The sequence below is a fragment of the Stylophora pistillata genome, chromosome 13 (genome assembly GCF_964205215.1).
Source record: "Stylophora pistillata chromosome 13, jaStyPist1.2, whole genome shotgun sequence".
NCBI classification, from domain to species: domain Eukaryota; kingdom Metazoa; phylum Cnidaria; class Anthozoa; order Scleractinia; family Pocilloporidae; genus Stylophora; species Stylophora pistillata.
In genome coordinates this window covers 18573029-18588734 of record NC_142531.1, presented here as the reverse complement: position 1 = coordinate 18588734, position 15706 = coordinate 18573029, and the positions used below count along the sequence as shown (strand labels likewise).

General features: G+C 37.3%; 1 protein-coding gene across 3 annotated transcripts; it reads right to left on the bottom strand.

The window, feature by feature from the left end:
• Positions 1-224: 224 nt before the first annotated feature.
• Positions 225-15232, bottom strand: LOC111333024 (major vault protein). 3 transcript variants are annotated; one of them, XR_015994918.1, is made up of 19 exons: positions 15091-15232; positions 13792-13952; positions 13309-13446; positions 12239-12419; positions 11671-11774; positions 11305-11427; positions 9098-9223; positions 8628-8738; positions 7885-8016; positions 6893-7199; positions 5726-5809; positions 5058-5169; positions 4619-4816; positions 4116-4257; positions 3447-3658; positions 2631-2874; positions 1845-2033; positions 683-1382; positions 225-520 (listed from the first exon to the last, which is right to left on the bottom strand). XR_015994918.1 is itself a non-coding variant. In XM_022938537.2 (18 exons), exons 2-18 carry the CDS (start codon positions 13942-13944, stop codon positions 1251-1253), a joined length of 2688 nt encoding a protein of 895 aa, XP_022794272.2. In that variant the 5' UTR covers positions 13945-13952; positions 15091-15232; the 3' UTR covers positions 225-1250. The 3 variants fall into 3 exon arrangements, 1 of the variants encoding a protein (XP_022794272.2); XR_015994919.1 differs by lacking the exon at positions 15091-15232 and adding an exon at positions 14605-14623; XM_022938537.2 differs by having other exon boundaries at positions 225-1382.
• Between the last annotated feature and the right edge of the window lie 474 nt (positions 15233-15706).

Genomic DNA, 15706 nt, shown 5'->3' with positions numbered 1-15706 from the left:
GTGTCGCATTTAGGAATGTAGGTTATATTGTCAAAAACTGCCTTAGAAACTCATTGCCCTCCATAGTTTTCATTCTGCAACACAAGTACTGGTAGTTCTCTTCCCCTCCACTAAACATTTGAAGTCATATCATGAAGGGGGCAGCAATATTGACCAGTTTTTCCGTGTGGCAAGCCGACATACATTTTCACTGTACTCAAAGTTGGAAATAAAATACTAAACAATTTTTTTTATCAAGGACTAGTGGCAATTTTAATAATTATTTTAAGACACCAGTTACATTTGAACAAATATTCATTTACTAAAGAATGTAATTACATCCATGGAAAACCGGGTGCATGAAGTGGAAAATCCTTTCAATGGGTTCTTAGCCACAAAGCATTGGGTTTGCTTAAGGTGCTAGTCTACAGAATTACAGTACACATCTACTCAGAGAATTGCTAGACACATCGAATATCAGGAAAACAACAGCCAAAAGGTTTGAGGAAGGTAAACATACGCAAGGATCTTACCAGACTGCCTTATAGTGAATAAAGGCTGATAGTTTCGAAAGAAACTGTTTGGGGCTGCGTCGGTGGGAGTAACGAAATAATTTGGATATATCAACAAAGTTGAAATGGTAAATTGGCCACCGTAATGATTACAAAAGCTGACGTTTCGAGCGTTAGCCCTTCGTCGGAGCCTTATAGTGAGGTTGGGCCACATATTCACCTCTACCTTTTTTTTTTTTTTTTTAACTTGAATCTCTATGCCTAGAAAATTAGTTGTGGCATGTTTAAAGTTTCATACTTAGAGCTATTGAAGTGATAGTACCATGGTGTAAAACAAACTCTAACTTGACAGTGTAAAAGAACTCCAGACAAGGCAAGTAACTTGACAAATTAGGGCTAAATATTTTCAAGTTTATCATTGGTAATGCATGTCCATCTTCTGCATTTCTGTTTCCTTGCCTATTTTTATTCAAAGTGACTCAGTTTAAACCAAGGGGACATCATTTTCAAGATGCAAATTCACATAACTATAACAAGAAAAAATAGGTTTTAAACTGCTGGTGCAAATTGCTTTTGCTATTAATAACATGCAAACTATACTGGTGATCTATTAATTGTTTCTAACCTACGATAATAGTTCCTGATCATTATACTAATATTTTAGTAGGTAACAGTAATTGAAAGTTTTAAATTAATTGCATTTGAAGCATTCACTTGAGTACACAACAATAGTGCTAAATCTCAGTCAATCATGATGCATCAGAAGCCATCAGGGGTGCCAGGCTGTTGAAGGGCACCAATCAAGCCTTGTGCTGTGCTGAACAAATTGATAGGTGAGCTACCATCTGTTATCAGAGTAGACTTCAGCCCCAATGACTGCAGAAGTTTCACCTACAATGTAATGACAAGAATTCAGCCACTTACCAAAATTTTCCCCTCCATTTAACTCAGGTTTATTTATCACATTTTTTTATTCCCCTTTATCCCTGGCCTCCCATCAACATTTGGAAATAAACTTAGTACAGTAAATGTAAAAAAAAAGGAACCATAATCAAAGATTTATCACTTGTTAAAATTTTAGGAAGAATAGAGCACATTTCCACAGACTTTTGTAAAAATCGAAACAAAAGCAATGGTGGCAGGTGATTAAGAAAAAAATCATCATTATCACAGGAGCTTATGAGGAGAAAAATAGTATCAGAATAAAAATTAGGTGAGAGGATGATGTCAATTTCCAAGACCAATCACTCATCAAAAAGAAGCAAACCAATGCAGCCCTTTTTTAGAGATTCCACTTATCACAAGGCACACAACTTTAGCCAACTGGAAGCAATAAGTTACTGCAACACATACCTGCATCTCTGGTCCAGCTGTAGCTATTGCCTGAATTGTATCAGAACCAATAGATGACACCATGTTCTTAAATTTCTCTGTCTCAATGCCTGACATTTCTTTGGCCTTAGTTACATCTAATGAATTCTGTTCATGCTGGTACTTCAACTCGGCCTCACGGGTTTTACTCAGACGCTGTAGTTCTGATTCCTAAAGGGTCATTGTAATAAAACAAAACATGGATATAAATAAAAATGGTAACCATACATGCATGTAACAAGATCACCAGTAACAAAGAAGAGGGAAAATTTTGAGCTCAGCTATCAAAAAGAGAAAGATCTTGTTCACTTTTTCCCAAGTGTGGGAGAAAGACAATTACACCGAGTCACCCACAAAGAATTTATTGCATCAAAAGAAACTTAATATCAGCCAACTTGATTTATCAATGACTGCTAACCTAAGGTATTTCAATGGGAGGCATCCAATTCCTCAACTTTATATCCACCATAAATTATTGAATGTTACAACGGTAGCAATTAAGACAGGATTGTTTTTCCTTACGCACTTCCCAAGGAGAGATTCAAGAATGTGAGCAAAGCAAGGAATCTGTGAGGGGTCAGGCACAGGCCCGTGCAGATCTTGTGCACTCTCACATCACTCCCTGGATCAAATCTAATGCACTTCCCTGCTTGTGCTGCAGTACTGATAACAACAGCTGCTCACAGGCTTTCTACAAGGAAAATTTGCCTCTACTAGGAAAACAACTTTAATGTGGAGAAACAACTAGGATCATAGTAAAATGCTTACAGCCTCGATCTTTGCCGCCTCTGCCTTTAACTTTGCCTGCTGAACTGCAGCTTCCCCTTCAATGCGAGCTGCCTCTGCTCGTGACTGGGCTTCAGCTTTGGCTTGCCCTGTTGACTCCACTGCAGCACTCTGAGCTTGGAGTTCTAACAGTTCCTTCCTGGCACGTTCTGCTTCAGCCTCATCTGTTATCTTCTGTCTCTCCAGGCGACCTTTGGCTTCTTGTTCAAGTCTCTCTGCTTCATGCCTTTAAAAAAAAATGAGAAGAATTCCATCAGATCATTGCAGTCTAATAACAGGTTCAGGTCCATGAAATATAATCAGAATAAGCCATGTCATACTATTTTAATTGATAATTTTCCTTATGTGTGAGTTGTGGAAATCTATATTCTCAGTTAAAAGGATAAATTATTATAAAAGATGAAAGAAGAAAGGCACTGATAGCTAGTCCAAAAAAAGGAACAAGATTGTAAACAGAAAGAAGATATTGAAATGGACTGAAAATGATAAATGTGGTGCACAATCCATGACATAGCCTCTTTAAAATAGTTCTACAATCTGCACAACATAACAGCTCTGTTAACCCTTCACTCCCAGATCTCATTAGTAATTCTCCTCACTGTCTGCTGTACAGTTTGTATTAACATTAGTTTAGAGAATTTGGTATTGGATCAACGAATAATCTCCTCATTGATATTTTCTTTATTCTCATCAATTGTCTGCTTAATATCGCATTGAAATTGTAAGGAGAAATTCTGTCTTGGTCACTTATGGGAGTTATAGACAGCTTAATTAGCTTCAAGCTAATGACCCATACACCTTGCTGTGGCTTCCTGAGAGTTGGTTGTTATCTCAATGGCCAACTGAACAGACTTTTGCAATGCATCTCGTGTACGTTGATCAACTGGCTCCACTGATTGGATGTCAATACTTGTGATGTTTAGATTATTGGCAGGGAAAGTAAACTTATTTCGGATTTTGTGGTTGTCATCTATGCCAAACACTGAAGTACGGATGATCTTTGCTGAGTTCTACAAAAGAAATTAATTTATTTTGGTGAACACTTTTGACACAGTCTTTTGGTTATAACCCCCTCAGAAGCTTATTTTTCCAAACTTAATTCTTAGAGGGGATGCAGCAGCTGATTCAAAAGTAGGTTGAATAATCAAAAATTAGTTTATTTGACTTCTTTCAAATTAAATTTTGGAAATAGTGTGTAATATATCTTTTTAAACGAACAGTTCAAATGCACACTCAGTTTTATAGAAACTTCCCATTTGACTGGAGATCTGTTCTAGCTTTCAATTTCTTTTTGGCCTAAAATGTTAAAAATCCCTTGGCATACAGTCAACATAAAATCTTTCTTGACACTTTCTAGAACTTTCATTCAGCTTGTTTCTTCTAGTATCACATGATTGTCACCTAAACAAAATAAAATCAATGCAGTTTAGCAGGCACCAATTATAGGCTTTTGCTTATGATCTGCACCTTGTGAAAGTCATCAAACTGGACTCCAGCCACTGCACCACGGATTCTTGAAGCAATTGCTTTGCATGCATCTCCAACAAAGTCTGGAACTGAGAACAACTTGGCTGCATCTTTTGGCTTCTTCTCTCCAGTATCAAAGTGCCTGTTGAGGAAAATAAATTATATGCTAGACCATTTTTGTTTGTTTGTTTGTTTGTTTAAGTACTGACTGATCTAGCTAGTACGTCTATAAAATAGTCAGTATTTCTTTGACTTATCTGTCATGCCAGGGCCCAAGTTTGGACCTGTTGGTTCAGAATCCAGCGCATTATATAACACTAGGCCAACATGAACTACCCCTCAGAATAAAAATTAAAACAAGGTTGAAAGACCTTAGAAACTTGGGATAAACTTTGCTGCTATAACTTGAAAAGCCTTAACCTGCAAAGATCCACAACCCTGTCACAGAGTTGAATGATGACTCAACTAATCATTTATCATAAGAAATATAAAATTCCAATAACCAGTTGTAGGAAAGCTGTAGCTGCAGTCTTGCATGGTCAGCAGTCTCCACAGTAACGATATCAGTACAGAAGTCTGGGCCGAGGAGGAGACACAATGCTTTGATAACATTGGGTTTCTTTGGTTTTCCACCTGACAGACTGAGCTGAGTAAACTGCTCATCTGGGCACAGCAAAACCAACTCAGGACCAAACACAACCCTGTAGAGAGGAACCATAAATATCACGAATTAAAATGCTCCTTTGGTCTCAGTCGGAATTAAGTCACTTTTGGAAGTGAAAAGATTAAAGAATGCCAGTGAGTTCTGATCTACTAAATAAAAGTAATTAAAAACTTTCTGCCTTAGATTTGCCACTTTCCTACATAATTACACAACACTCAAATTAATTAGTTTAACAAAGTCAACAGTCAAACTAAATGATGTTGACACTTGCTAATTACCTGGCAGTCTTCTCTTTATAATCATAAATCTGTACTGCTGCATTGTGAGGGACTCTAAATGTCACAACTCTGGTTTTGTTCCTTCCAGTGCTACTTCTGGACTCACTTTGTGCTGTAACGTAAATAATAATTTACCTCATGCATAATTATAATGTACATTCAAGGGAATTTCATTTGAGGTAACATATATCAGTAACATATTGCTTTCTTTCCTCTTGTTTACTGTTTTTAAGATCAGCAGTTTGTCTTTTAACCGTAACCCTTACTTTGCACCCTAATATCAGTATGCATATTCTCCATACTGTTCTCTATACATTCCCTAAGGTACTGACAAGGAGAATTTTTTTTTAATCAAGAAGAGCTTCTTTATTTGGTGATCATTTCCTTTAATCTCATGACCTTAATACTCGATTTGAGGGTCATATTGTAAGGAGAAATTAGATGCACTTTGGAGTTAAATATTTAAACAATGGTTGTGTCAACATTTTCTGACACTTACTGTTAGTGTTGAATTCAAATGTCACTAAAAGAATATAGGAATGATGGATTTTAAAAGAGCAAATAACTTAAAAGTTGATTAATTTTCCAACTATCACAAAATCATTTTTTGATCAAGGGCTTTTAGTTATTACTGAGCTAAAAGCATTGTTGTTTCAAATTATCTTCACCTCTTGGTCCAGGGCGTCTTGATGAAGTTTGGTTTGGTTGTTTGTTGGAAGTTTCATCCCAGTGGGTGGACATGGATTGAAAACCTGGAAAGATTTTAGAATGAGATTTACCCTGGCTTCTTCTTCAAAAGTATTGAATTTGAACAGTTTAAGGTTTAAGTATGTAGCAAACAATATTTAATCAAATAATTTGGATATATCAACAAAGTTGAAATGGTAAAGTGGCCACCGTAACGATTACAAAAGCTGACGTTTCGAGCGTTAGCCCTTCGTTGGAGCGTTAGCCCTTCGTCTTTCGCTCCGGCAAAGGGCTAACGCTCGAAATGTCAGCTTTTGTAATCGTTATGGTGGCCACTTTACCATTTCAACTTTGTTGATATATCCAAATTATTTTGTTACTCCCACCGACGCAGCCCCAAACAGTTTCTTTCGAAACTATCAGCCTTTATTCATTAATATTTAATCAAAACTCTCCACAAAGTACAAGTTAACTTTGGTTAAGGTAAGATGCAGTGAAATCTATTAGGCCTGATCTGGTGAAGTTGATTCAAGTATGTACTGGGAATTCATGGAGGATGACAAGAAATAACTTGGCTTAAGTATTTTACCTAATAAAATTTTACCAAAAGTCTACTTTCAAGAAAACATTCAAAGTTTCTTTCTGCTTTTATTACTACTTTGTTTGTTCTCAATCCTCCTCAAAACAGTTAATTTTGTTCCACCTTTGGGATAATCATTTAGTGTTTAGAAATTAAATCCACTTCCAGCAATAGATGATACTACATAAACACTAAGTGACAAAGGCTTCACCAGTTGACCATATGATGCTATCATCGCCTAATGCTGTCACTTCTGCTCACATTGCCATAGAAACAATCTTCAGCATGATCACCCAGTAAAAATTATACTATAACTGTATATAATTCATTTTTTTTAAGCAAGAGGGTTGAATGGGCAACTACTTTGTTCATGGTCAAGACATTTAGACTGAGCTTAGCAAGGTTGATACATTATAACTGGCTCACATCAACCCATCCCTTCTACACAGTGCTCTTCAGTCTCCATTACTCTTTTCTATAGGTTAGGGTGAGCGTGGCCAAGTGAATCTTATGATAAGAATGGTTAAGATAAATTCAGATAACCTGGTCACCCTTTTGAGGGCCTTACTCAATTCTGGTGGTAAAAATGTATTCCTTGTGCCACGATCAGCCAGTGGATCCTTTCCTCCAGTAAGAAGTTGCTCAACTGTTGGAGGCAGCTCTTTCTCCCAGAGTTCTTCATCATGGGTCAACATGTAGGTTTGACCACACACAGCTCTCACCCTACCAGTCTTGATATCCCTCACATAAATTCCTTCATTTTCATCTAGAGGAATAGCTTTCCGTTGTGCAACAACTTCCACTTCTACCGGTGGAACATATTCAATTGGTCCACGGATCATCCAGCGATCACCAGGTCGTCTTGGCATCTCTTTCTACATAAAAATTTAAAAATTTAATTCAAATTAAACTGAATTCATTAACAATTTACAAAATTTGAAAGTAACTATTTAATTTTTTCTTTAAATTAACACATTAATCAGTGCAGATTTACAGTTTCTTATTTAGCACCCAACCTCAAAAAAGTGCCTTCCCTTCATTAAGAGCCACTCCTTTTAACCAAGCGTTTATCCGCAGAAATACAATTATAATTCAATTTCATTGAAGAACCACCATGCTACAAGAGGACAAGGAACTAGATGGACCCGTCTGATTGGTTTTTACCTCATTAAAATATTTTGAAACTATACTTTCCTCATGATAGATCAATCAAGTTTGTGCATATATGCCCCAAATGAAAACTTCAATGTTAAATATGTCACTATTTTGAACTTTAAAAAAAAGGTAAGAGGCAAAGCCTGCATCCCAGCCAAGTGGTCAATCCGGTTACCCTCTTTCCCAGGAAATTTCCCAGTACCCATATATACTCCTGGGTAAAGAGAGGCACTGTGAGAGTAAAGAGTCTTTTTCAAGAACACAAAACATTGACCCTGATGTATCTCAAACCTGGACTTCTCAACGCAGTTTCAGTTCACGAACTGTTAGGCCAGCGCACCTCCACTCTTAACTGTTAAAGTTAGCATAAATCCTGAAAAAAGTTGTTACTAGTTTTCTATTTACCTCTTTTTCATCAACATCAAGGAAGGCCTCATTTGCTTTTAGAATCAGCCCCTCATCCTCACCAAGAATAAACACATCTTGGATACCTTGCTCAAGCTTTTCACCCGGCAATAGGAAGAATGACTTCTCTCCCTGAAGGACACAGCCACGAACAAAATTAATATAATTTACCTTTAGTTGTCACAATAAAATCAAATGGATCGTCTTTTGATATGCAGGTGACAATTATACAGATATGCACATAATAACATGATCCTTGCAGGTGGGCTGCAATTTCTTTATTTCAATTCAATAGCTCCATGCTACTCCCATTTGGAAGTTAAACTTGGGAAGCTTGTCCAAAACTGTTTTATTACATAGGCAAGGAAAAAACAGTGACATAGACTTTTTGTTCTTCATGTAGAACAAGTTTTATAGCTCCTAGTTTCTACATTAATCTACAATGTAGTAAGACTGTTTTCTTTTCCTGTCATCAGTTTCTCTTTTTTTTAGCATATCAAGGACAGATCCTTAATTTAAGCAGTCTCAAGAAATTGAAGGAAGGGTGTGCCCATGTCCTGTATGCCGTATGTAACCTAATTCTGACTTGTGTGCATGTAGAATAATTTTTCCTTCCTTTTCCTCCTTTGCTTTAGGTAGTCACCTCGCATTCCACAGCAACAGTTCATATTGCACTCCTTGACAAGTCTTGATATGACTAAAAGAGGTTAGTTATAAGAAAGGAGAAAAATTGGCTATAATACCTTCACCAGCCTTTTTTGTCCCAACTGTGGTCTCCCATCTTTATCAACAGGATCAAGAATGACACAATATTGCCTGTTGTTCAGTGTTGTGATATCAACAACTCCCACAACCTACAAGATGGAACCAGATATGATTTGCAAAATTTCAATTTTTAACTCAGACTGTTACCAGTTAACCCTTTAAATCTGATGGGTGTCCAGCATCTAATTCCTCTAGACACAGCATTACTGCTAAATCACTCATTAAGATCATGAAAATAAAGGAGATGATTGTCAACCTATAAGTAGCTATGATTTTTAAATGACTTCTCCTTGTCAGCACCATAAGAAATGTCCAGAGAAGAGTATGGAGAATATGAATACTGATCTTTGGGTGTTAAAAATTAATGCATTAATTAGCTGCAGAGTTAGCATAATTTTTCTTAACACATACCGCTGACTGCATAGTCTGGGTGATCTAATTACATTACCTCTTCATAGACATTTGGAATATGTGCCTCTGTGTCTGCCATGGTGATTAACCACTCCTCCCCATTCTTTCGTACAGCACCTGTATCATCTTTAAATGTGCGTGTGGATCGAAGGTGTAGAGCTTTCTATAAAAGAAGGAAATAAAAGAGACTCCAATGAGGCACTAGGATTGTAATGGAATATTGAAAATAGGATATCGTTCAGAGATCTGCTTATAATAAGTAGTGACCAACACTATAGATTTATGCTTGGTGTTTGAGCTTATTTTGCAGCACTCAAGGACGAAACATGTTTAGTCTACATAACCTCTTGACATTTAAGCAATTTCAAAATACCCTCAGAAAAAAAAAAAACTAAAAAAACAAATATCTATTCAAAGTCCAACAAAGAATAAAAAAACTACTGGAGCATGAATTCCTAGCCAATCAAGCACTTAAATCAAAAGCTACTTTCAGCACCGATTGTATATTTAACAATTATTCCACGAGCGCGCGTTGGATATGAGATGATAGATAGCCAACAAGGCGTGTAGCGCCAAGTTGGCTATAATCATCTCGTATCCAACAAGCGCGAGTGGAATAATTGTTTTATTAACCCAAACACCAAACACCCCCAAGATATTAGACAAATCTTTATATTAGACAAATTTTTTAGCTCCCTTTTAATTTTAAGCTGACGCGTATGCTTACCATATTTGTAGATTATGGTATATTGGCTCATATACCATAATGGCTGAGCCAATAAAAGTCTTGAACTGCATTATCCAATGATCCAGTTTTTAATAAATATATATATATATATTATACTAAACAATTATTTAGGAAAATAAAAATTAAAACTTGGTACTACAGATCTGTTTCGAAAGGATTAAAAGTCTTCTCTTGTCAGGTGGATAAGACACTAGTTGACTAACGGTCCTTTGAAGTAGGTGGTTTGAGCAGCCTTATCAAATATTTAGTTGAGTGCCGGCACGCACTCGCCAGTTCGTTCCTTTTGTTTAGGGTGCCCGCCCCTGTTCTGCATATGATAAAGAATTTTTCAGCTATGCAAAGATTGCATCTCTTTGTGGTAATTGAGTACGGCCTGGTGCGAGCTATTATTTTCCAGATCACGGAAAACTCCGTTTCAGCATCCTTTAGGGACCAGATATATTTGCTCAACTCTGTTGCGTTCCTTTTGTTCTCATGTCTAAATGAAGCTGTATGATTTCTAAATCTTGTTTTAAATTGGTTCGCAGTAAGGCTGACGCATGTTTGGGTTCCCAAGGGACTTTCAACTGTAGCCTGGTAGACCACATTTTGAATTAGGCAATTGTCACGTAACAGGCCAGGCCATACTCAAATACCACAAAGAGATGCAATCTTTGCATAGCTGAAAAATTCTTTATCATATGCAGAACAGGGGCGGGCACCCTAAACAAAAGGAATGAACTGGCGAGTGCGTGCCGGCACTCAACTAAATATTTGATAAGGCTGCTCAAACCATCTACCTAAAAGGATCGTTAGTCAACTAGTGTCTTATCCACCTGACGAGAGAGGACTTTTAATCCTTTTGAAACAGATCTGTAGTACCAAGTTTTAATTTTTATTTTCCTAAATAATTGTTTACAAAGCTCCCTATGATTGTAGAGCACTCTCCGATTCAAGGATAAGGTTTTTTTCATTTATATATTATACTATATATACTATATAATTATATATACTATATATATTTACTACATATATTTACTATATTAGATATAGCTCTTTGGCATACAAAGCTTTGCTTTCATGTCCAAATTGAGCACACTATCTAGGATGAGTCATTGCTGCTGCAATTGCGCATGCTCACTAGTTTACACTAGTTTGAGCACTCTGGCATGGCTTAGACGATACCACAAAGGTTGGGTTGTTTGGGGTGAACGTGTCGGTTCTCCCCCATCCTAGCATCAGCACTGCACTGATGGGGCCCAGAAGGCCGAAACAGTACTGTCTGCAGTTATTATACTATATATATGTATTATTATATAAAGTATGACTTGATTTTCGTAGAACAGTGCTCAATACATAGAAGTAGAGCGAAGAATATATTGTGGGAGGAAAAAGACAAGTAAACTACAAGTTCATCCCTACAAGCCTGTTTCGTGGTCGCCCACTCATCAGGGGATTGAAATCCCCTTTTTTTCATCAATCAAATATAATTAATTTTAACAAATTCTTGCTCCCACCTTCTCCGTCAACACATAGGCTTGGACAACATCCACCACTTCCTCATACGCACCAGGAAGGTAGGCACCAATCTTTTTGACAAGCCATTCTTCCCCAGCAACACGCAGGTCACCATCACGATCCTGTTTGAGAAATTAATTTTTAAATGAAGAAAAAAAAGGAAAAGATGAGATGAGATTGGAAATTTACCTTTCAACTTTTCTTTACTCATTCTCTTTGATAGAAGACAACAAATATAGAATGTGTTTTAGAAAGAACCATCAATGTTCCCCTGGTTCAGTTTGGTCCTTCCATTTATAGTACCGAAATTTATCATAAGATTGCTATTCACAATAAAATAATAAATAATATCTTTTAGTCCTTACTTTAGTTTCTTTTCTTGCCCTCAGTCTGATGGCTTCGTTTGGCTGGATGATTGTGGCAAGGATGTTTTCTACCACTTCAACCTCTTTCTTTGGTATATAAGTACCTGCAGATATAAAATTGTTTTGTTCTTTAATGTGGTAAAATTGCACTTAATGTAAATTACCCATTTTTAAATGTAACAATGCAATGAGTCTCTGCCACAATGCAACAAGTCTCCCCAAAGATATTCACTACTAACAATAAGTAGAAAAGTATGGAACTGATTTAACACACTATTTAACTAACAGTATCTTGCGATTAGATGGGGGATTTTGTGTTACACCAGCATAACATCCTCTCACTGATAAGTTTGTCTCTTCCTTGCTTGTTAGAAAGATAACATATTGGAATCACAAAAGGTACAAATTAATCAATTAATACCGAGACTCAAATGGGTTAAGGTCCTCTTTGCAAGGGTTTTACATCATCATACACTTTCAGCATAGCTTTTAAATTTGTGATTTAATACATTTATTATCGGTATAATTCATAATTGTTCCTCTCAAAAGAGATATGAATCAGTATTACCTGGCCCTTCAAACAACCACTCATCCCCAGCCACTCTCTTCTCTCCTGATTCAGACTCATAGTCCAGCATTGCACGGAGTCTTATGGCAGAGTTAGCCATAACCACCCTTAGACCAGTAACATTTTGCTTCAAAACTTCACCAGGAAACAAAGGAAATGGGTCTTGAGCAAGACGAATATCCTACAACACATCATGACCAATTATATAATTAGGTCATCGTACACCACAGGGTCCTTTAGTTTTGATCCCTCTTCTCCTCTCTTCCCTCTTCTCCCTTCTTTTATTTCCCTCCCCCTCTTTCTCTTCCCTTCCCTCTCCTTCCTTCCCTCTCCTCCCTTCCCTTTTCTCTCTTCTCCCTTCCATTCCCTTTTTTCCAAAATTTAATTTTCAGGGTTTTTTTTGCAAACCTCCAATCTTCTAGAACTTTTGTTATGATCTACAGCTTGAATAAATTTCAATGTCAAACAAAGCCTCTCCACGTTTCAGCCCTCTATGATTCACTTTTGATATGCAATTCTATTCTTGTATAAATCTCAACATAAAAATCAGGACACAACTATATTGTCTCTGGTAAAAAATTTTTCAGTTGACCATATGGCTGACATAATCCCTTCCATAAAAAAATGGTTACATGAGCATTTTTCAAATAAATAAAATATTATCAATAGTTTGGACAAGCTTGAAAGTTCTCACTAAAGTGAGGGCAAGAAACACCCACGGGTAAACATTTAATCTTAAATTCTACTGGTTGCCTATTTATCTTTAGATCTGACTTTGCATTCTCCCTTAAGTTAACCATTAAACTCCCATGGTCTAATTGTTGTTTCTCCCCTCCTAGCTGCGACACATTTCTTTGTAACTTAGTTGAGAAATTTGGTGTTTAATCAAGACAACCTCTACATAATAGGTTTGAGTATCTTAATGACCTCTTTGCTGGATAATGTATAGATATTATATATATTATAAGGAGAAGTTACATCTCAATCACTTCTGGGAGTTATGGGGCTAATTCATTTTGAAAATTGGTTTTACGTTGAATTAACAGCAATACACAAAACCGCTACATTACCTGATCAGCATGGCCCAATTTGATCTGTCCATTGGAGTCTATAACCACACGTCCATCTTTATCCCTCAGCACTGGATTTTCCACAACACAGTAATGCCGCGGGGGAATTGTAATCATTCTTTCTGGACCAAGAATGACCTGTGTAAATGGAACAGAAAACAAGTCAGAAACATTACTGTATAACAACATAATTTATTCTAAAACAAAGCTCTGCTCTGAAAGGCAATGTACTATTTTCACTATTTTTTCCTTTATCCAAGAACTGTATGCACAATTATAAATCATGCATGAGGTTACGCTGAAATCTTGCCAATAAGACCATGTTATATGTTTCTGCTTCACTAACTGTAAGTATTTTACAAAAAGAAATCTTAACTGCAGACTGACATTTAGTTTTAAACTAAGTTCACTATTCCCCGTGTCAGAGAAAATTCACCTTACCATCACCTTACACTTGTCCAACTGAAAGATTCACGAGCTTACCTTTTCATTGTCTTGACGGATGAAGGTTTTTGGACCAACTTCCACCTTGGTAACATTCGTGTTCTGATCCAAAACGTGAATGTAATAATAGGGTGGGATACGGTAAATACTCTCCTCATCATGAGGGGCAGGGCGTCCTCGTCCAGTACTCATGGCTTAGTCTATAGTTTTAGAAAGAAGGAAACTCCATTCATTCTCATACACTTTTTCCACCTTTATCTATATTTAAAAAACCCTTTGTTACGGTCGGGCACTGAATAGATCTTTTTTTTTTTTTTTTACATTGCTGAAAGATTATCGAGAAATAACTGACAAGGTTACTAAATGAGTCGGAAACATTTTCGCAACATGGTGTGTATGTCTTTTCTTTTTTAAGCCTTTACTTGACGAAGGTTCGGATTCGAACGAAGAACTGTCACATTCATACGAGGTAATGTTACCTTACGTATGATGCATGATCCTCGCAGTAGATAGCGCTATCTACTGCGAGGATCATGCATCATACGTATCAAATACCGCAGTTCAATATATGATTTTCATATATTTATTCTATCTCATTTATCACTTTCACGGGTTCATTACGAATCAACTTAACGGCCTGCTCTCAGTTGGCTTGTTAGCTCAATTGGTTAGAGCGCTGCACTAGTATCGCAGAGGTCAGTGGTTCGAGTCCCGTACAGGCCTGATTTTTTTCAGGTCTGAATTTCGCTATTGCTTAAATAGCGCTATCTACTGCGAGGATCATGCATCATACGTATCAAATACCGCAGTTCAATATATGATTTTCATATATTTATTCTATCTCAATGTTACCTTAGTTTGTAATAAACGGTTTGTCGGTCTCCCATCTGATTTGTCCGAGCACGTTGTCTCATAAAAGTAGGCGAATTACCTGAATCATTCGCTTTCAAAGTAAGAGGGAAGCTTTGAAGAACTGAAAAATATTCTGCCTGTCTCCAAATTTGCAAGACCTGCAGTTTTGGTAAAGCTTTGTTTTTAGGCATTCTCGAGCATTCTCATGTTTCAAAGCAGCATACCGACTGAAGATTAATCGAAAAATCCACTGCTAGGACGTCATTTTCCAGTACAACTATCTAGCCTGTTGAAAATTCTAAAGGGAAAGGAGTCTCTTGTAAAGAACGACGCAAATGAGGTCGAGCTCACAGGTTTAACGTTTTAGCTGAGGTAAACAAGTTCGATCAACAAAATGTAGGTTGGAAAGGTTGGCTAATATGAGGAACATCTTAGGCTGAGTACGAAGTGTTCAAATCGGGATGTATCTTACCAATCTCTACTTACCTTAAATTGTTCTGTGCGAAAGCAAGGCACTGAATACTTCACTTTCTATCGCTTGGAAAGTCGAACCCGACTTGGTGTTCCTTATTTCACTTTCCTTGGTTCCCTGGTAGCAACCCCAGCCTCGTACCCAGGTCGTTTCTGGGTTTACCTGTAGAGCACCGCCCACCTACCGCCCCCAATAAGGCGAACGGGGTCAACCTGTCCTTGTTCGAAAGGGGTTTATGTATTTGCCCGTACATTTTTCCCTGATTTTCACAGTCATTCTAAGTTTTAACCTTTTCTTTTCCTTTAAGGTATAAATTCCGCCGGGCCGGGCCTTGAAAATTACCTTGCTACCTCTTTCTTGGGAAAGGGATTGCAAACAAGCTGTAGTCCGTGAGGACACCTCGGTCCGCTATGCTAAAAGTGACCAGAATTGACAGTGCGTCCAACACACAAACTTCTAAAGAGACAAAACCTAACAACTGAGGGTTCTTCATCCCGCAGTAACTTTTCCATGAACGGCGACCCTTCAACCCTACATTCTTTCCGCAACATTCCAGTGCACTAATCGATTGGGTGTCGTCAAGATAAAAACTGTTTATATTATCTTGGTATCGTAAATCCGAAACCAAAG